The sequence below is a fragment of the Vulpes vulpes genome, chromosome 7, assembly GCF_048418805.1.
Source record: "Vulpes vulpes isolate BD-2025 chromosome 7, VulVul3, whole genome shotgun sequence".
NCBI classification, from domain to species: Eukaryota; Metazoa; Chordata; class Mammalia; order Carnivora; family Canidae; genus Vulpes; species Vulpes vulpes.
In genome coordinates, this window is record NC_132786.1 from 37,518,488 (window position 1) to 37,539,502 (window position 21,015).

General features: G+C 37.1%; 1 protein-coding gene across 5 annotated transcripts in view; it reads right to left on the reverse strand.

The window, feature by feature from the left end:
• Positions 1-17,754: 17,754 nt before the first annotated feature.
• WRN (WRN RecQ like helicase) overlaps positions 17,755-21,015 on the reverse strand; it is a 141,387-nt gene continuing 138,126 nt past the window's right edge. For all 5 annotated transcript variants that reach the window (XM_072763550.1, XM_072763552.1, XM_072763549.1 and 2 more), the window contains exon 35: positions 17,755-20,568. In XM_072763550.1, coding sequence (XP_072619651.1) covers positions 20,449-20,568 — 120 coding nt within the window. In that variant the 3' untranslated portion in view covers positions 17,755-20,448. The remainder of the gene's footprint in view (positions 20,569-21,015) is intronic.

A 21,015-nucleotide genomic window follows, 5' to 3' on the forward strand; every position in this document is an offset into this window, starting at 1 on the left:
TGGTTATTATAAATAATGCTGCAGCAAACATAGGGATACACATATCTTTTTCAGTTAGTGCTTTCATATATTGGGGGTAAATACTCAGTAGCAAGCAGAATTACTGGATCATATTAGAAATTCTAATTTAATTTTTTTGAGGAACCTCCATACTGTTTTCCACAGTTGGCTATAACCATTTGCATTCTCAACAGTGGTACATAAGGGTTTCTTTTTTTCATGAGACAATTTTAAAAGTCACTTGTCATACCAAGAACCAGTAAACTACAACATGAATTTTCTAAGGCAATTAAGGTCCACATGGGCTTACTCATGAATTCTACCAAACATTCAAAAGAAGAAATTATGCCAGTTCTCTGAAATTTTACCAGTTCTCTACAATATCTTCCAGAAAATGGAAACGTAGGGAATACTTTCTAACTCATTCTACAGGATTAGTATTACCCTAATATACCAAAACCAAAAGACATCATAAGACTACAGACAATACCTCTTGTGAACATTGTTACAAAAATCCTCAATAACATATTAGCAAATAAAATCCAATAATGCATAAAAACAATTATACACAATTACCAAGTAAAATTTATTCCAGGTATGCAAGGCTGGCTCAACATCTGAAAATCAATTAAAATAATCCATCACATTAAAAGGCTAAAGAAGGAAAAACATCATATGATCATATCCAGAAAAAAGCATTTGACAAAACCCAACACTCTGACATGATATAAGTTTCAGCAAACTAGGAATAGAGGGGAACTTCCTCAACTTGTTAAATAACATCTATATTAAAAACCTACAATTAACATTACATTTCATTGTGAGAAACTAGAACCTCTTCTCCTAAGATCAGAAACAAGTCAAGAATGTCCTCTCACTACTCCTTTCCAATATCCTACTGAAAATTCTAGCTAATGCAAAGAAAGTAAAACATATACAGATTGGAGAAGAAGAAATGAAACTGTCTGTTTGTAAATGAAATAATTATCTATGCAAAAAATCCAAACTAACAGACAAAAGAAAACTTTCCTGGAAATAATTAGAGGTTATAGCAAGATTGCAAGATACAAGATTAAAATACAACTTATCACTTTCCTATAGACTAGCAATGAACAAGTAGTGGAATTTGAAATAATTTACATTAGCATGGAAAAAATGAAATACATAGATATAAATCTAACAAATATGCACATGTAAAGAAATTACAAACTATGATGAAAGAAATCAAAGAACTAAATATGTGCAAACTACCCAGAGTGAACTACAGATTCAGCGCAATCCCTATTAAAATACCAATAGTATTTTTCACAGAACTAGAAACAAATAATCCTAAAATTTATATAGAACTGAAAAAGACTCCAAATAGCCAGAGCATCTTGAGAAAGAAGAACAAAGCTGGTAGTATCGTGCTGTTTGATTTCAAATTATATTACAAAGCTTTAGTAATCAAGTCAGTATGGTACTGGCACAAAAACAGACATACAGACCAATAGAACAGAATAGTATCAAGAAATAAACCCATACTTCTAGGTTCAATTAATCTACAAAAAAGGAGACAGAATATACAATGAAGAAAAGACAGTCTCAAAAAATGCTGGGAAAATTGGGCAGCTACATGCAAAAGAATAAAACTGGTACACTTTCTTACACCATACACAAAAATAAATTAAAAATGGATTAAAGACCTAAATGTAATACCTGAAACCATAAACCTCCTAAAAGAAAACATAGCCTCTTGGACGTGGGCCTTAGCATATTTCTCTGCATCTGTCCCCTCAGGCAAGAGAAACAAAAATAAAAACAATTGGGATTGCAACTAACTAAAAAGCTTTTGCAAAGCAAAGGAAACATCAGCAAAACAAACAGCCAACCTAATGAATGGGAGAAGATATTTGCAAATTATTTGCTTGATATGTGGTTAGTAACCAAAGTATATAAAGAACTCATGCAACTCAGCACCAAAAAAACCAAACGATCTGAACACAATGAAAAATGAAACACAGAAAAATCGATAGACATTTTTCTTTTTTTAAAAAAAGATTTTATTTATTCATTCATGAGAGACACAGAGAAAGAGGCAGAGACATAAGCAGAGGGAGAAGCAGGCTCCCTGCAAGGAGCCTGATGTGGGACTAGATCCCAGGATCCCAGGATCACGACCTGAGCCAAAGGCAGATGCTCAACCACTGAGCCACTCAGGTGCCCCTCCATAGACATTTTTCTAAAGAAGACATATAGGTGGCCAAAAGACACATGAAAAAATCAAGGAAATGAAAATCAATGATATGTAATCTCACACCAAACAGAATGATTATCAAAAAGATAAGAAATAACAAGACGTGGAGAAAAGGGAAACCTGTGCACTGTTGGTGGGAATGTAAATTGATGCAGCCACTATAAAAAACAATATGGAGGTTTCTCAAAAAATTAAAAATAGGAATACAATCCAATAATCTCACTTCTGGGTATTTATCTCCAAAAAATGAAAACAGTAATTCAGAAAGATATATGCATCATTGTGTTTATTGTGTATTATTTACAATATTATTTCAATATATAACAATTATTTATTGTGTATTTATTATAGATTATTTACAATAGCCAAGATATTGAAGCAACGGAAGTGTCCTCTGATAGATGGATGGATAAAGAAGATGTAATATATTATATATATATACATTATATATACACAAGGATTATTACTCACCACCAAAAAAGAATGAGATCTTGCCATTTCCAACAACCTGAATGGACCTACAAGGTATTATGCTAAGCAAAATAAGTCAGACAGAGAATGACAAAAGCATATGATTTCACTTATATGTGGAATCTAAGAAAACCAAACCAACTAACAAGAAAAACAGAAACAGATTCATAAATACAAAAAACAAACCAATAGTTGACAGGGGTTGGGAAGGATGGAGAAAATAGGCAAAGAGGATTAAGAAGTACAAACTTCCAGTTATAAAATAAGTAAATCATAAGGATGAAAAGTACAGCATAGTCAGTGCTGTATACTATATAGTCAATAATACTACAATAATATTCTATGGTGACACATAGTAACTACACTTATCATGGTGAGCATTTCATAATGTACATAATTGTTGAAACACTATATTGTATACCTGAAACCAATATAATATTGTATGTCAACTATACTTCAATCCTAAATAAATTGAGAGATTTTTCCATGTTCATGGATAGAAAGAATCAATATTGTCAATATAGTGATTCTTCCCATCTTGATTTCTGGATTCAATGAAATCCTAATCAATATCCCAGGAAGTTATTTATTAAAATTAACAAACTAATTTTAAATTTTGTACAGAAAGGCAAAAGACACAGATTAGCCAATAAAATATTGAAAGAGAAGAACAGTTGGAGTACCCATGCTGCCTGACTTGAAGACTTACTATAAAGCTTCAGTACAACTCAACACTTATATCAAGACAAACCAATCAAGACAGTGTGATATTGGTGAAATAATAGGCAAATACATCAATGCAACAGAATAGAGAGCCCAAAAATAGACCCAAATAAATATAATCAACTTATCTTTGACAAAGGAGAAAAGGCAATACAATGGAAAAAGGTCATCTTTTCAGCCAATAGTGCTAGAACAACTGGACATCTACATGCAAATAAATGAATCTAGACACAGACTTCACACCCTTCACAAAAATTAATCCCAAATGGATTATAAACCAAAATGTAAAACACAAAACTATAAAACTAGAAGATAACATAAAAGAAAATTAAGATAACCTTGGGTTTGATGATGACTTTTTAAACACAACACTAGGGATCCCTGGGTGGGCAGCAGTTTAGCGCCTGCCTTTGGCCCAGGGCGCGATCCTGGAGACCCGGGATCGAATCCCATGTCGGGCTCCCGGTGCATGGAGCCTGCTTCTCCCTCTGCCTGTGTCTCTGCCTCTCTCTCTCTCTCTCTCTGTGACTATCATAAAAAAAATAAAAAAATTAAAAAAAATTAAAAAAATAAAAAACCACAACACTAAAGGGGACACCTGGGTGGCCCAGCAGTTGAGTGTCTGCCTTCAGCTCAGGTCGTGATCCTGGAGTCCCGGGATTGAATCCCGCGGTGGGCTCCCTGCATGGAGCCTGCTTCTCCCTCTGCCTGTGTCTCTGCCTCTCTCTCTGTGTGTCTTGCATGAATAAATAAATAAAATCTTAAAAAAAATATACAACACTAAAGTTGCAATCTATAAAAAAAAAAAACCTGCTAAGTTGGACTTAACTAAAATTTTAAAATTCTGCTCTGTGAAAGATATAGTCAAGAGAATAAAAAGATAAGCCCCAGTAGACAAATATTTGCAAAAGACACCTGACAAAGGATTGTTATCCAAAAATATGTAAATCTCATAAAACTCAACAATATGAAAATGAACAATCTAATTTTTAAAAGATGCCAAAGATCTTGCAAAGAAAACTCACCAAAGATATGCAACCTACTTCTTTACTTCATTGAACCTATCAAAATTATGTATATATTTGTTTGTTAGGAACTGGATTTTGCATATCACTAAATTCCTGGTACCTGGTCCAGTCCAAGAATTTATTCAATAAATACCTGTTGAACAAATAAATGACTGAATGAGTAGATGAACAGAACAGAAAAAAAAAATGGATAGCTTCACTTGAAGAGAGCAAAGGACAGAGAGAAAGGTAAAAAGAAAAGAGAAGGGAAATATAAACAAAAAATGAAGAAATACACATAAGTTCAAACTCAGAACTTTTTGTTTTGAGTTGGTTTGGCTTAGGGTTTAAGAAGTTCTTATGAAGGTGCAATTCAATTAATTATTCAAGAAATTAACCTGACTGGTTCAAGTTTGGCATTCATGGTTTGGTTCATTTTGTCTCAGGAGTTTGATTTATAGGAATTTGTAGAGTCATGTAAATGAATACACACCCAAATCCACATCCACCTAGTAAATACTGATCACAGAAAAAAAAAAAGATAAGGATGACTTGACTTCTATTTCTCAACCCAGACATTTGCCCAGCTTTAAAAAAATGCCCCCTAGGGTGCGTGGGTGGCTCAGTTGGTTAAGCGCTGCCTTCAGCTTAGGTCATGATCTCCAGGTCCTGGGATCAAGCCCCACATGGGCTTTCTGCTCAGCAGGAAGTCTGCTTCTCTTTCATGGCTCCCTCTGCCCCTTCCCATTCCTTGTTCTCACTCTCTCAAGTAAACAAAATCATATAAATAAATAAATAAACAAACAAATAAATAAATAGAAAATGCCCACTAAACTCATGGCTTCTTAATATACCTAGGGCATTATTTTATCATAAAAAGTTAAGGTTAGTTCCATCTGAATTAAATAACTTCTCCCTCATTAGAGGAATTGAACTTTTGGAAGCAAGCTAATTGGTAGGTTCTGAGATCACATATCTCTAAAACTGCAAGGCAATTTTCATTATGTTATATTGAAATAGCATACTCTTGAGAAATTAGTTACTTTTTAATATCATCAGAGCCAGACAGCACATTATTTTATTTATAAATCAATATCTTGGCTCACTTGACAGATCTCTGAGCAGACTTATTGATTGATCCGCAGTCTGAGATTCTGGCATATAAATTATAGAAGAGACCTGCCATGGTATGGAGCAGGATTAATTAGCAAGGCTATGATAATCTGATCATGCCATCTTTGAAGGGCAGAGTTCATCTCATTAATTAGAAAAATACAGTAGAAACCCAGGGCATTTCTGGGAATTGATGATCATGTGGGAAAACTAAGAATTTCACATTTTGTTTACTCTTACTATGCCTAGCCCTTAATCATTAGCCAGCCATTAGCTGCTCATTTATTCCCCTGGAACTCCATTGTGCTGCTCTTGCTCTATTGTTGGCATCACTTTCCCAATCCTTCTCCAACCTTGACACCATTACTACCACAGCCACCATTACCTTGCCACTTGAAATTAGAGGAAAGTAGGTGGGAGACCAACCAACATCCAGGATATAGGGTATGGTGGAAGAACTTTAAAAAAAAATACAAAAAGCCTTTCCATCTTCAGAAGACTGTAAACTAAAAGAATTTAATCATATTTAATACTTGTTAGTTGATAAAGCAGACACTAAAACCTGGTAAGGCCCATTGGAATGCGTCAGCACTTAGGAAAAACAAGATTAGACCAATATACTTCAGCTCAATAGTGGGAGCTGGCCTTCCTGGTGGCAGAGTCAAGTCCTGCTAAAGAAGAAATATTCTTTCCTTTCCTTTTCTTTCATTCTTCTTCTTCTTCTTCTTCTTTTCTTTTCCTTTTTTTTTTTTTTTTTGGTCTTATCAAAAAAAGATAAACATGCTGTACATTACATCAGTCATCAGTATATTCCCAGGACTTATTTATTCTATAATTGGAAGTTTGTACCTTTTGACCACCTTTACCCAGTTCATCTATATTCTTTTATTTATATAGGATTAGACTGTATTGTGTATTTTAAAAATTGCCTTCTACACAGTTGATTAGTTGATTGACTAGCAGTTCCATTGATAGAAAAATTATACTAGAATTGAACCGTCGTTCACCTTCCCTGGACTCCAGCCCATACTCCTGCCTAAAAACTTGTGAAGAGGCAAACAGCAACATCTTTTCTTATAAACTCATGGAGAAGCACAATGGACCCAGATAGGAACCAAGAAAGATCTCCTGCAGAATGGGTACAGTTTTCTTGAGAGAGGACAGAAGATTATCTAAATAAGATTCTTGGAAAAGGGGGTATAAAAGATCCAGGGCATAAGTCTGAGGGCAGAAGAATCAGAGACATGACAACCTAATCTTTGGATTGATTATTTTGGTAGAAAGGCCAGCTCTTGAGGGGTGAAAAGGAAGAGAGTCAGCAACATCTGGAAAATATTAGACACAATATGTAAGTTCCCTATTTTATTTCTGACTTTGGCTCTAGCTTCTACTCTACTTTCAACAGGCTCTAATCAAGTACATACAACATCCTCTAAGCAGAGAGCTGATGATGACAAGGACACAAAGCTTGATCCCAAAAACAAATTCAGATAATGCAATGTGGATCAATGTACAGAGGAGAGAGCCTTGGTGGCCACCTCATTTATGTGCCATGTGGGGTCGTTGCCACGGTAGGCTATGAGGGTGGCCAAGCAAGTTAGTGCAAGAGGCACGGCTTCTGCTGACTTTTACTGCCATAATAAACATGGCAAAGAAACAGCTTGTCTCTATTATGAAGTTCTGGGCTATTCAACTACCTTGGGCTATGGCTCTCTTGATGCTTTTTAGTTAATTAGAAATTAAGTTAGCAAAATAAAACCATAGAAAACAGGTAGTTCTCTTTCCCCTTTTCCTGGGACTGAAAGATTAAAACAGAGACAGCATCTCTGAATCTCTGATTCTAACACTGGAAATTACAGGCACATTTACCTGTGAGATTAAGCTAAAAAGGGAAATCACCAACCAGACTCACAGTTTGAAAGAAGTAGATGTGAGTGGCACCTGGGTGGCTCAGTGGTTGAGCATCTGCCTTTGGATCAGGTCATGATCTTGGGGTCCTGGGCTACAGTCCTATATCAGACTTGCTATGGGGAGCCTGCTTCTTCCTCTGCCTATGTTTCTGCCTTTCTCTGTGTCTCTCATGGATAAATAAATAAAATCTTAAAAAAAGAAAGTATGAAATTGAATTGAAATACTCAGCAAAGAGTCTGCTTGGGGGTTCTTAGGCTTGTCCTTTGTTGTACCTCCAAACATCAAATCTGCATTCCAGTGAGGAAATTTCCTGAGAAGGAAGGGAAAAGGCAAAAGGGATTCCCTTGGCAAAGTCTGCCTTTTCATTCCAGAAGCAATTCTGCCTCCAGGAAACTAAGAGTCCTGGGATGGAGCCCCACAATGGGCTCCCTTTTCAGTGGGGAGCCTGCTTCTCCCTCTCTCCCTCTGCCCCTCCTCCTGTTTGAGCTCTCTCTCTCTCTCTCTCAAATAAATAAATAAAATCTTTTTTTTTTAAAGTTTCCATTCATGATAACACTAGCAAGAACAAAAATTACCTAGATATAGACTTGAGAAACATGATATATATAAGACCTAGAGAAAGAAAACTACAGAGTTTTGCTGAGAGGCATAAAAGAAATTTAAGAAGAGCAAGAAATAAGCTGTATTCCTTATATGGAATTTTTTTTAAAGATTTTATTTATTTATTCATGACAGACACACAGAGAGGGAGGCAGAGACACAGGCAGAAGGAGAAACAGGCTTCATGCAGGGAGCCTGACATGGGACTTGATCCTGGCTCTCCAAGAGAGCTGAGCCACCTGGGCTGCCCCTTATATGGAAATTTTTATAATGTTGTAGTTCTCTCCCAAATTAATCTATGAAATTAATGCAATAACAATCAAAAACCCAAAATAAGTTTTTGGAAATTAAAATAATTCTGAATTCATTTAGATGAGCAAATTGAGAATATCCATGAAATTTCTGAAAATGGTAAGGAAGGATTCCATAGCAGATATTAATATATTAGAGTTGAAATACTGAATATAGCATAGCACTTGCATAGGAACTGATAGAACAATGGAGAATAGAAAGACCAAAAGAGATCCAATTTTATAAGAATGTAGTAGATAATACCATGAAAGCATTAGCTGTTCAATAACTGGTCAATAATTGGTCATAGGGCAACTGACTAATCACTGGCAAACTCTCCAATTTCACTCTCTTTACTCCAAAATAAATTCTAAATAGAAATAATTCTAATGGAGCTTATTAAAGTTTTGTAATACATATGCCTTTATTTTGTTTGTGAAAAATATATCATGGGTACAATTAAAAGATAAATGACAAAAAGAAAGGTAAAGGACAAACTAGGAAAATTTTATAAATAAATACAACAGAGAAAAAGTTAAGCACTTAAACTGATAAAAATGATTTTATAATTTTATAGGTTTTTTGCTTTTTGTTCTTTTTAAGAGAGAGCATGTGAGTGGGGCAGGGAGGGCTAGAGGCAGAGGGAGAGGGAGAAATCCTTAGCAGGCTCCATGCTCAGCACAGAGTGCAAATGGAGCTCCATCTCACAACCCTGAAATCAGGAACTGAGCCAAAACCAAGGGATCAGATGCTTAACCGACTAAGCCACCCAGGTGCCCCTGTAAGTTTTGTTTTTAAGGCCAAATTTTTAATGGATAAAGAAGAATAAATTGACAATAAACTCATGAAATAATGCTTGATCCTCATTAATAATAAAAGAAATTTGGGGCATCTGGGTGGCTTAGTGGTTGAGCATCTGCCTTTGTCTCAGGTCGTGATCCTGAGGTCCTGGAATTGAATCCCACATCAGGCTCCCCACAGGGAGCCTGCTTCTCTCCCTCTGTCTATGTCTCTGCCTCTCTCTGCGTGTCTCTCATGGATGAATAAATAAAAATCTTTTAAAAATTACAAATTAAAAAAGAAAAGAAATTCAAAATAGATACAGTGTGAAACAACTTTTGGCCTATCAGTTTGGCAAAAATACAAAAGATTACTTGGTACTGGTGAAGGTTAGGGAATGAGCACTTTCCTGAAGACAATTTGGTAATATGTATCAAAGTCTTAAAATGGGGATCCCTGGGTGGCGCAGCGGTTTGGCGCCTGCCTTTGGCCCAGGGCGCGATCTTGGAGACCCGGGATCGAATCCCACATCGGGTTCCCGGTGCATGGAGCCTGCTTCTCCCTCTGCCTATGTCTCTGCCTCTCTCTCTCTGTGACTATCATAAAAAAAAAAAAAAAAAAAAAAAAAAAATTAAAAAAAAAAAGTCTTAAAATGGGAAGATTTGACACTACGAGTCTATGTCCAGAAATTTATACTAAAAGAAATTTCATTTTTAAAGGTATTTAAAAGGATGTCCATTGAAGCATTGTTTATAATAGGGAGAATAGAAATATTCTAACTATGAAAAATAGGGGATTAGTTACATTGAAGCATGGTAAATCATACAATAGAACTCTGTTGGTCATTAAAAATGATGTGCACATGACAAAATGTCAAAACCTATTTCGAAGTGAATGAGAAAGCAAACCCCTGATTGAAACTATGGTTAACTCTGAGTGGGTGAATTATAAGAATATATTTTTCTAATCGTATTTGTTTCTGATGCACATATGCTGTATTTGCAACTTCACTTCTAAGTTTCCAATAAGGGAAGTTAGTGCCAAGTTGCAAAAGGCCTTGCATTTCAGGCTAAGAGGTTCTTAGAGCCCCCAAAAATGCAGACAGGGCATCTTCAAACATGAAGGAGCTTAGTCCTGGCTGATTCTCTTCCATTTCCCTTTCCATTGCTCAAGATGAGCTCAGCAGCTCCCAAATGAGGTCTAAAAGGGGAAGAAATTGGCTGAAGCTTGAATTGCCACCCTGGAGAATCTCTAGACCCCACAGGATGCATTTGTGGGAGGAAAACACCGCTCAGAGAAATCCTGCATAACAGTCAGTTTCTCAGGATGAAGGTGAACAATCCAGGAACTCGGGATGTTTTCATTTGAAAGGACAGCCATGACAAAATACCACGCAGGCTGGACGGCTTCAACAACAGAAATTTATTTTCTCACCGTTCTGGAGGCTGGAAGTCCAAGATGAAGGTGTCGGTCAGCAGGGTTGGTTTCTTCTGAGGCCTCTCTCCCTGGCTTGCAGGCCGTCTTCTCCCTGTGTCCCCACATGATCTTTCCTCTCTGGCTGTCTCTTTGCCCAAATACCTGCTTCTCATAAAGACACCAGTCATACTAGATTAGCCCCCTACCCCCTAATGTCCTCCTTGTAACCTAATTACCTCTTGAAAGACTCAACCTCCAAGTACTGCCACAGTCTGAGGTGCTGGGGGGGTTAGGGCTCAAACATACAAACAAGGGGGGAGCATAATTCAGGATTATCCCAAGACTTTGGTTATCCCAGCTGGGCATGGATGGCCTGATAGTAGGTCTCCTCTAGGATAAGCACTACAGTATTTACTCCAGTCTTCTGCGATGCTCTCTACAGAAGTCTATTCTATCTTCAAGACACTTAGGATCTTGGTTTGGAGATGAAACATAATCATCACATTTGTTAAATGAGGAATAAGCGTTGTTCTCGTTCCATGAGGCTATGGGTTGAATTCTCTACGTTGAGGGGTACGGTAGATGAGAATTAAGTTTAAGAAGCCCCTTTCTGGACTGTGGGGAGTCACAGAATTTTAAAAATACAGGTCAATGGAAGATTGCCAGTTGAGAACAGACAAGTAAATCCTATGTAATGTGCAGAGGATGTGATGAGCAGGTTTGATTCAAATTCCTGCTGCTCTGTAAATGAATGATCACACTCCAGCTTCTCTGTGTCTCATAAAAACTGGCCCAGGGGAAACACCTCTCTCTTTCCCTCCAAATCTTAAAGTTTTTTTTTTTTTTTAATTTCTATTTACTTATGATAGTCACAGAGAGAGAGGGGGGGGCAGAGACACAGGCAGAGGGAGAAGCAGGCTCCATGCACTGGGAACCTGATGTGGGACTCGATTCCGGGTCTCCAGGATCGCACCCTGGGCCAAAGGCAGGCGCCAAACCGCTGCGCCACCCAGGGTTCCCTTTCCCTCCAAATCTTAACACATTAGCCACGCACCTGAAGCCAAAACCAAAACAAACGAAGGGATTTTCCCTGCGCACCGTAGAACCTGAAATCACCTAAACGACCGGTAGGTGGTGCTCTTGCAGCAGCAAGGTAAATATTCCTTCAGTCACTTTCAGTGGGAAAATGAACCATAGGAGCAAAAGAAAAAAAATCCAACTGATGATTCTTGATGGATGCTTAAAACTAAGAAATTCTTAAGTGAGTCGATGAAAGTACTAAACTGCTCCTATTAGGACCTAAGACAAAGAGGGCCTGGGGGGCTTCTCAAGTCCCCTATCTTCCCTCCTTCCAGCACACGCCTTTTTCTACCTCCTTGTTCTTTACTGCCTTGCATGCTCAGCAATTCCCCAGCTTAAATATCCCTATCCTTAATCAGCTACAATGAGCCGTTGAGGAAATTACAAGTAATTTATATTCAGACTGGGTCTTAGCAGAAAATGAATTCATGAACCAGAATATCTCACCAACTTCCAAATATTTTATTATTCCAGTTATTTTCCTAAAGGCTTCTGGAATACCCATCCCTTTGTATCCTTTGTTAAATGAAAAATACAATTCCTTTGGTACATCAAGAAATCTATCCAGTGCCTTTAAATATCAAAATTATCTAACTCCTCTCTCTGACCAACCACTAGGCAACCCCATAGCTTTCCTATAGTCAAAGGATGAGATAGCTAACATTTATTATTCCCACAGTGGGCTGAGAACTATGCTAAATTTCTGTACTTCATGTAATTCTCCAACTAAGCCTGTTTCCTCTTCAATAAAATGGTGTTAAAAAATGAGGCTTATAGAGGATTGATTTGCTCAAGGTCACAGTGAAAGTTGTCAAATCCATGCTAATTCCAGAGTTCACTTCTCAGCAAGGCCTTATCTGACCCATTTTGCAACACTCCCTACCACCTTCCCTGCCTTGTCCTCCTCCCGCTTATCACCATGTAACATTTTACTTGTTTTGTCATCATTGTGCCTCCAGCACCTAGAACAGTGCCAGATACACAGTAGGTATTCCACATAATTTGTTGAATATTTCCTTCCATCTCTGTCAACTTGGATAAAAGAGAGCCTGAATCTACCCTTGAAAGAAGGATCCACTTTGGGGTGGGGACACCCCAAATTTCTGAGCAAGAACAATAAGGGGCACATGCTGGCCACACAGTGATCTCACAAGGAGTGCCCAAGTAATGTCTAGGGAGAGTCAGATTGCTGTCTCTGGACACCCAACCACAGAGTCTGTCTTTTCCCTTAGAAATTTCTACAGCTACAACTAGATGAACACCAATTACGTGTGCCAACCATTGTTAAATGATCTACATGTATTGAAGTTTAATCCCAGCAATGTCTCTTCATGTTACAAAATGTCTAAATGTGTCTTGGAGTGTCTAAGTAATTTGTCCAAAGTCACACAGCTAGTAAATGGCAGAGCTACAGATTTTATTGAACATACACTGACCTACTGAAGTCCAGACGAAGTTAAAAAGGGAAACTGCACAGAGAATCAGCTCACGGATTCTCAAACAGCTTGGCTCTTTTCTGCGCCACATTCTGGGGTCCTACATACTAGGAACATAGTTTAGAAAGGGGGGGACAGGAATGGGCTCCTTCAGGTGAGCATGACCCCCCCTGACACCAAGGATTCCTTACCTGCAGAGAAAAGGCAAGGGATGCGGCCCAGGAGTCCAGCAGGAGGCAGGTCATCAGATACCTGTCAAGCGACAGGTACCCCCTCACTCAACCCCCTCACTCTCATGGAGTTCCCCCACTTGGGGAATGAAAATAATTTGGTCTACTTGTTCAGCTTCTCCTAGGTTCTTTGGGAGTTCAAAAGATCTGACACATCCCAAAACACATAGACCAATCTCCTGCCCTGAGGTCTAGGCATCTCCCCGGAATCCTCCACATTCCTATCTTTGCACTAGCTTTCCCTGCTTCCAGGTACCACTTTCACCAGTAAGAGCCAGCACTCCAGCCATGGCTTTAAGACTCTGCTATCCCACCAATCCTAGCCAGAAAGAGAGGCTGATGGAAGTTACAACTGGGCCAGGGTGGAAGCAAACATAATTGGTCTGCCATCATCCTGGGATGCCCTCCTACTTTAAATTTTAAAAGCAATATAGATTTGATTGAAAACAGATAAAAATGTAAACATCTGGCCTTGCACCCTTCCCTTTCCACTCCCCTGAAATAATAAATATTAATCATTAGAAGTGTCTTAGTCCACAACTTCTTTATGCTCCTACAACCATATAACAGATGGACATGTTGAGGTATAAACATAAACTTCCACTTTTTCTAACTGCTACCAAGTGTCAAATCTCCTTCCCTAGGGGTATGGTTCCCTTTATATTTCAGCCTAATTCCAGGGTTTTCCATCACTTGGGGATGTTGGAATGGTCTCAATTCAGTTTTCCATCTTCAATTGCACATATGACTCAAAGTTCTCTTTTCTTCCACCCTGACCCCAGTTCATGCTAGACTGAGAGCCACAGCTATCTCCTCTAAATCACCTCCCTCTTCCCTGTACCTACTCTTTGGAGTTAGGGTAGGGAAGAGGAAGAGGGAAAACACAATCCCATAACTAACTAGCAGAATTGCTTATTCCCTTTTGGTTATGGCTGCTTCTCTGACTAGTTGACTGGCAGTTGCTCAGTCTGTTGGCAGGTATCCAAGCTCTCTTCAGAGGTACATTAGTTGGTCCTTCCGACGGTCCAAAAGTGGGGGTACCTTTCTCTAATCTCCTGCCAGGTGTGGCTTTGCTGCTAGGATGCCTGCATCATAGGTGGCCCTCTTCTAAGGGTACCCTAAGAATGGCCTTGAAACCTAGCTTCTTCCAGGAAACCCCCTTAACCCACAGTAAACGAGCATGTTCTTTCTATGCCACATGGTGATGGGCAAGCTGGCCCCCTGGAATCTGCAGGCATAACCCCACTGTATCAAGCTCTAGGAGCATCAAGTACTCTGGTGGACCAGGTCAGATGCTTTCAGATAGAAAGTCCTTAATCTAGTGCACTGTTCCAACACCTTCAATCTTCTAGAAATAAGGATGGGAAGCCCAAGTGAAAAGCCTCCTTTCTTAAGGTAAAAACAAGATGACAGGTTTGTTGCCCTCCACAACCTGTGTTCCCTTGCAAAATAAGTTCTCCCTCTCACCTAATACTTGTCCTTCAGAGAGGAAGATGGAAAGTACTAGTAGCAGTTTTGCTTAAAAAAACAAACAAACAAAAAAAAGTACCATCATACAAATAGCCAGAAGCAACTCTGAATTAAGCATTTTTTAATCAACTTTAAGTCAAAATTTTAAAAAATAAGGGAAGTCCCCCCTGGCCCCTAGCTCCACCAGGTTACAAATTCATATATTGTGATCTTTTTTCCCCACCCTTATATTCTGTTTACATAACGGTAAGGAAATGAATGTAGGAAAATATAGGATTCTAACTCTTCATGTTGTACTGAAGGTTAACCGCCCACAGTGTGGCACATAGCAAATAAATGTTTAATAAACAATTAGCTTTACGATTCCTTCAAATGATCTTTTTTTTCTTTCACATTGGCCACTTTTTTCTTATATCTTATAGAGTATGTGATGTATTTTCTTCAAAATTTTTGTTTCCTATAAGAAAATACTTTTGTGAGATGCTTTTTTGTTAATTCTTCAGAGTAAATCTTCCCCTCTATTAAGCATGGGATCCATGTTGTATATGTTGTGTTTTCTTCTTTTTGTTCCTTCTTTATGAGGCCAGTTTATTGTCTTGCAGTCTTTGAATGCAAACGTTTACTGAATGAAGAAGTATTAAATTAAATGAGCACACACTTCTCAATAATCCTATTAAATTGAGTGAGAAAATAAAGCTGGATATAAGGCTGAAATTTCATTAATTTTCTGAAAAATAATGAAAGCTCCAGGTTTAATGGATACTAATATTAATATTAACCTTATTAGTATTAAGCACAATATTAGATCTTTTTTCTTTCTCTCACACAAGTGAAATTTGTTGGTGATAGATTCTTATGCAATAACACATTTTTTTAATACTTATTAAATATTCCAATGTTTCAAACTTGGTAGGATTTCAGCTTTAAAAGAACAAGCATATGCTAATTTTTCAATGATACATTTTTAAATGATGCCACAAGAATAATCTGTTACTCTAAAAACTAAATTATCCCAAGTATTTCAAATGCTTGTCAAATACAGACCTATTATTCCTCAATCCTAAAATATTACTACCAAAGGTTTAACTTACTTCATATTCTGCTCATTTCTAATTTCTTCTAAGGCTTAAAACATATTTACCTAGTAAGGAAATCTGTACATTATCCCAAATGATTTTTTGATTGTCTTCCCAAGAAAAAATATGTAGCATCTTTCCAGGTAGCTGAAATCCTGAAGTTTGCAGCTCCCCTCACGACTGTAGTGAATGTACTTCGGTGCTTTGGTTGGTTTTGCATTTCCTTGCTTCCCGTAAGACAGATAAATGTCTAGTTGGCTCTAACATGACTGTATAGTCATGCCATTGGATCTTCCATGTTCTTAGTTACTTCTATTGCAACCTCTCTGAACAGAAGCATCCTTTATTCTTTTGTTATTCTAACCATCTGATAGGACCACAAGGTTGTGTTTTGTTTTGTTTTAATTCCAAATAACTGTCAGTGCGTTGTCTGACTCCATGGTCAGGGTTCCAAAAGACAACACAAGAGATCATAGTTAATACTTTGTGGAGGAGATAGCATAAGACAAATACCCTAAAAGAAACCCCTTGTCTTTAAGAATGAACCTGAGGCAAATTTGAAGCCTAACACAGCTGAAGAATGATGATACACTGGGGAAATTAAAGTCCAGTTCATCAGTTCTCAGTCAGTACTCTGTGCTATACTGAGGCATTTGATACCAGACACTTGCACCTGGTGATCCGGCAGGTGAACCGAGTAGTGCCTCCCCAACTTGCTCTGGGGTTGAGTGGTAGGGAGATGCCCTGGTGGTAGGGGACTGGTAAGGAGCAGAGTGGGGTGGGGAGTGGTAGGGCACATGCCCTGGTGGTAGGGGAGTGGTAGGGAGTGTGCTCCAGTGGTAGGGGAGTGGTAAGGAGCAGGGCGGGGTGGGGAGAGCAGGAGAATATAGAAACTCCAGACAAAAGGCATGTGAAATAGGGAGCCTGTAGATTTAGGAGGCCTGTCCCTCCACTAAGGAGCATACTGCTTCCTCATTTACTTTGTGGAACTATCTCTAGAAGCTTCCATATCCTTCACCAAAAAAAACTTTGTATCTGCTGTATATATTGGGGCAGGGTCTGTCAATTACATGACTTGTACTTTGGTGACAAGTACACAAAATTGGAAACTAAAAATGAACACAAAGCTCCTTATTTAAACAGGTCTAACCTAAGTAAAGGGAACTTAAAGCCCCGTGTATATGAAATATTCAAAGATAGGTCTTATTCAGAAAAGGCATGAATGAATAGCCTGACAATGTCACCAATAACCTGATTTTCATGCCATGTTTCTACTCTGCCTACCTCAGCGTCAGTTTCACTAAACAATGATTCCTCAAGATCCTAAAATTGCCCCAACACTCTCAAGGTCCATGCTTCCTCATTAGTATCAGCAGGGGAAAGGAAAAAAATTTATTCCAGCATCTCCATAAAAAGTCCCGAGATTCACTCTCATTAGAATACCTTAGCCAGATACAGTGTTGCCAAAGACCAGCTTAGATGAGGTCATAGGTGCCAATCCCATATTCAAGTTGTAATTTTTCTCCTTGGAAGCAAACTCAAAACATAAATTAAGAGTCATGTATGCTGAAAGGCCTAAAGTCCATACAGATGATAATTAAGACAAAAAAAAAGTAATTCTCTACCTCTGGCTAAGTATTTGGCATGAAACTATACCATATTTCATTTCAAGAATGTTCAAAGCAGTGCTTTAAAAAGAGCAGAACAACTGGATGTGATTTAACATGCAACAACAGGAAATCAGCTAAATAATTCATAGTCTGTCTATATAATAAAATACTGTGTCAGCAGTTCTCAATCTCCTATGTCTCAAAACTCCTTTGTATTCTTAAAGATTATTGAGGACCAAAAAGAGCTTTTGTTGATGTGGATTGCATCTATCAATATTTACCATTTTAGAAATTAAACCTGATAAATGTTTAAGAAATGTTTATTAATTTTGATTTAAAAAGCAGTAGTAAATCCATTACATGATAATATAAACACATTTTACAAAATATCCCCCACAAAACAGTGAGAAGAATGGCAATGTCTGGCTTAACAGAAGTGGATGGATTCTCAGATCTGCTTCTACATTCAATCTACTTATACATTCAATATGCATTCCTTTGGTTGATGTATATGAAGAAAATGTGGCCATAAATAGGTATGTAGCTGGAAAAGGGAGGAGTATTTTAATAGCTTTTCTAGAAAATTGTAGACACTTTTCTTTGAAACTATACCAAAGGTGGACACCTGTAATTTTTTAAAGACTGGTTGCAGTGTGTAATCTGAAACCACATATGAATGAATATCTTCATATTCTGCTACATTAAAATCCACTGGACCACTGTGTGGTTTGAATGAATTTTTTACCCATGCATGATTTTATAAGATCATGTATTAGTCATCCAAAAATAGTTCATTGAGTTGTACAGATCTTCTAAATGTTGACAAAAATTACCATAAAATGTCAAAAAAATTTTGTTAATTGTAGGAATAACATCTCATTAGGAAAGTCTTTATGTTATGGGAAGCTGTTAAACTGATACCAGACACAAGATTTCCAAAACTATAAATTCTGCCAGAAATCTCAAATTTTGTCATTGGAAACAAATACTCATCAGTTTTCCTTGAAGTGATAGGATGGCTTCATTCAATTTTGAGAAAATGTCCACCAAATGCTCAAGTCTGAATAACTAGTCATAGTTTTCTATCAGTTATTCTTTTCAGTAAAAAATTCCATAGAAAAAGAACTAACTCAATTCACAATTCAAACAATTAAACAAGTGCTTTTCCTGAAGACAACCATCCTATTTTGGTATAAAGAAGTGATTTTACACATATTTGCCATTCCAACACATAGAAGATTGAAAAGATGTGTTTGAGGACTAAGAATTAATAAAAGCAATAATTTGATGTCATTGCCTTGATTTGTACTTAAGTACCACCAGTGGTTTTGCTCACAACTGCTGTGCACCCTTGGTGCAAATGACACAGGACGGAAGGCAAATAACATCTTGGTATCATGAAAATAGTTTTGCCTTTACAGAGTCTCCTGAAAGAGTCTCAAAAACTCCTTAAAGTCTGCAGATCACAGTTTTAAGAATCACTGTACCATAAGAAGCCAAAGAAAAAGATTCTAGAGAAAACAATGATACAGAAAAAAAGTTCCTAATATATTCAAGTGAAATATAAATTTGACTCTCTAATCCTACTTCTAGAAATAATCTAAAATAGAAAAAAATGACCAATAGGAAAGTAATTGTATATAGTATTCACCATATAGAATGGTAGGTAGCTATAAAAAACAGTAAGATAGCCTGATATATACTGACATGAAAAGTTCTTCATGACCTATTAAGTGAAAAGAGTTTGTTGCAGATCTAATTCACTTAAAAAAATAAGAATGTATATATAGATATATATGCAAAGGCATGTAAATGCATTAAGGAATGACTAGAGAACTATAAGTCACATATTTAATAGGAGCTGCCTTCTGGAAAATGGGCTGGTAATGACATGTAGGAAAATGGGACTACAGGGAACTTTTGTGTTTTAAATGTTTTACAAAGAAAATACATTAATGTATTATTCATGTATCAAACTTAGAAAAGCAGTGATCATAGAGGTTTAGCAGGATACACAAAGAAAGGGGTTAACTGATTATCTACTGGTGATTTTTATTTTCTTTTTTTTTCATCTCTCCAGATTTTCTAATTCTTCTATAATATTTCTTCTTTATTAACAATTATTTTTAGTTACAAAAGGCCATATGGTGAACTTCTTAAAAGTTATATTAACTATGGTTTGCCAAACTCAGTATAAGAGTACAGGTTGGATAGTGAAGTCGAATGTGCTACATCAAAAAGTATTAGAATCAAATTCCAACATCCTCAAAAACTAAAAGTGCTCAAGGTAACTAAGTAAATAAAAGTTTAAGAAATACATATATATATACATATATCTTTGTAATATTCAGCATGAAGGAATTTATTATTTGAAAAATAATAGAAATAGCATATAAAATACAAAGTGCATAGTTGTCTAGTGCAGTTGGTCTCCTTTATTATATTATTTTTCCCTCTTTGCATGGAACCCAAACGGTTTCATTTCCACTGGTCTGGTCCACTATTACCATTTATCAATATGTGTAAGAGCTTCTTGTAAAGATAATAAGGACAATTTGTAGAATAACTATGCTTCCTTCATTTATAAGAAAGAATTTTGATAATATATGAAGATTTTCTATCAAACACATAATCATCATACAACTACCAATCTGCTGATTATATCAAATCAGCTCCCCTTAAGTTTTCCAAACTTACTGTTGAAATAAATAAAGAGATTAGAAAACAGAGCAGAAACACAGTTTCTTAAAGCCATCTTAAACAAGACTAATTTATTAATCTATTCTATAATATACTCACTCAGGCTCTCAGAGACTCAACTTTAGTAACTACAAAGCTGTTATAAGATGCCAGCTGTTCAACAAATAGGTGAGTTTTACTTTTGAGATTAGAATAATTTGTAAACTGAAGCATTGGTCGTCACTATTTTCAGAAATGAAACACAGCTCCCATCTTATAATACAGTAAGATGTACACAATTCCTCTGGCAACTGCCAGTTTAACTAAAAAGACCTTTCTTTTGTGCTTTGGCTGCTGATTTCCTGCTGGTGTCAGCTAAAGTCTCAGTGTCTTTGGCAAACCACTTAGGTAATTTTCTCTTGGAGGTTATAGATGAAGTCTATAGGAAAGAAACAGAAAAAGAAATATTTGCCATGTTGAAAATGTACATCAACTGTAAAAGTAACATAGGTTACTGAGTATATACCTACCATCCTTCCCTTGCTGAATAAAGTTAAATTTTAAGAGCCACAGAATTTACTTCTGGATCAAAAGGTAAATAAATAGAAACAAAACTGCTATATCATTTCTTTAGGCAATCACCTGCCATCTTGTAATCTGTTCTTAGGCACTTGGGTGTACACACTCATTTGAGAAGCAAAGAACTAGATATGATTTCAGATTTATGTCTCATGTGTATTTGATTTGGTGCCAATATGGGTAATTTAATGTTCTGAGGAAGGCATCTGCTTGGGCACACACACACACGCACATACAGAGACACAGAGACACACACAGAATCATTATTAGGCATTTGAGAAAGCATGTAACTTCTGTGTCTCCAACA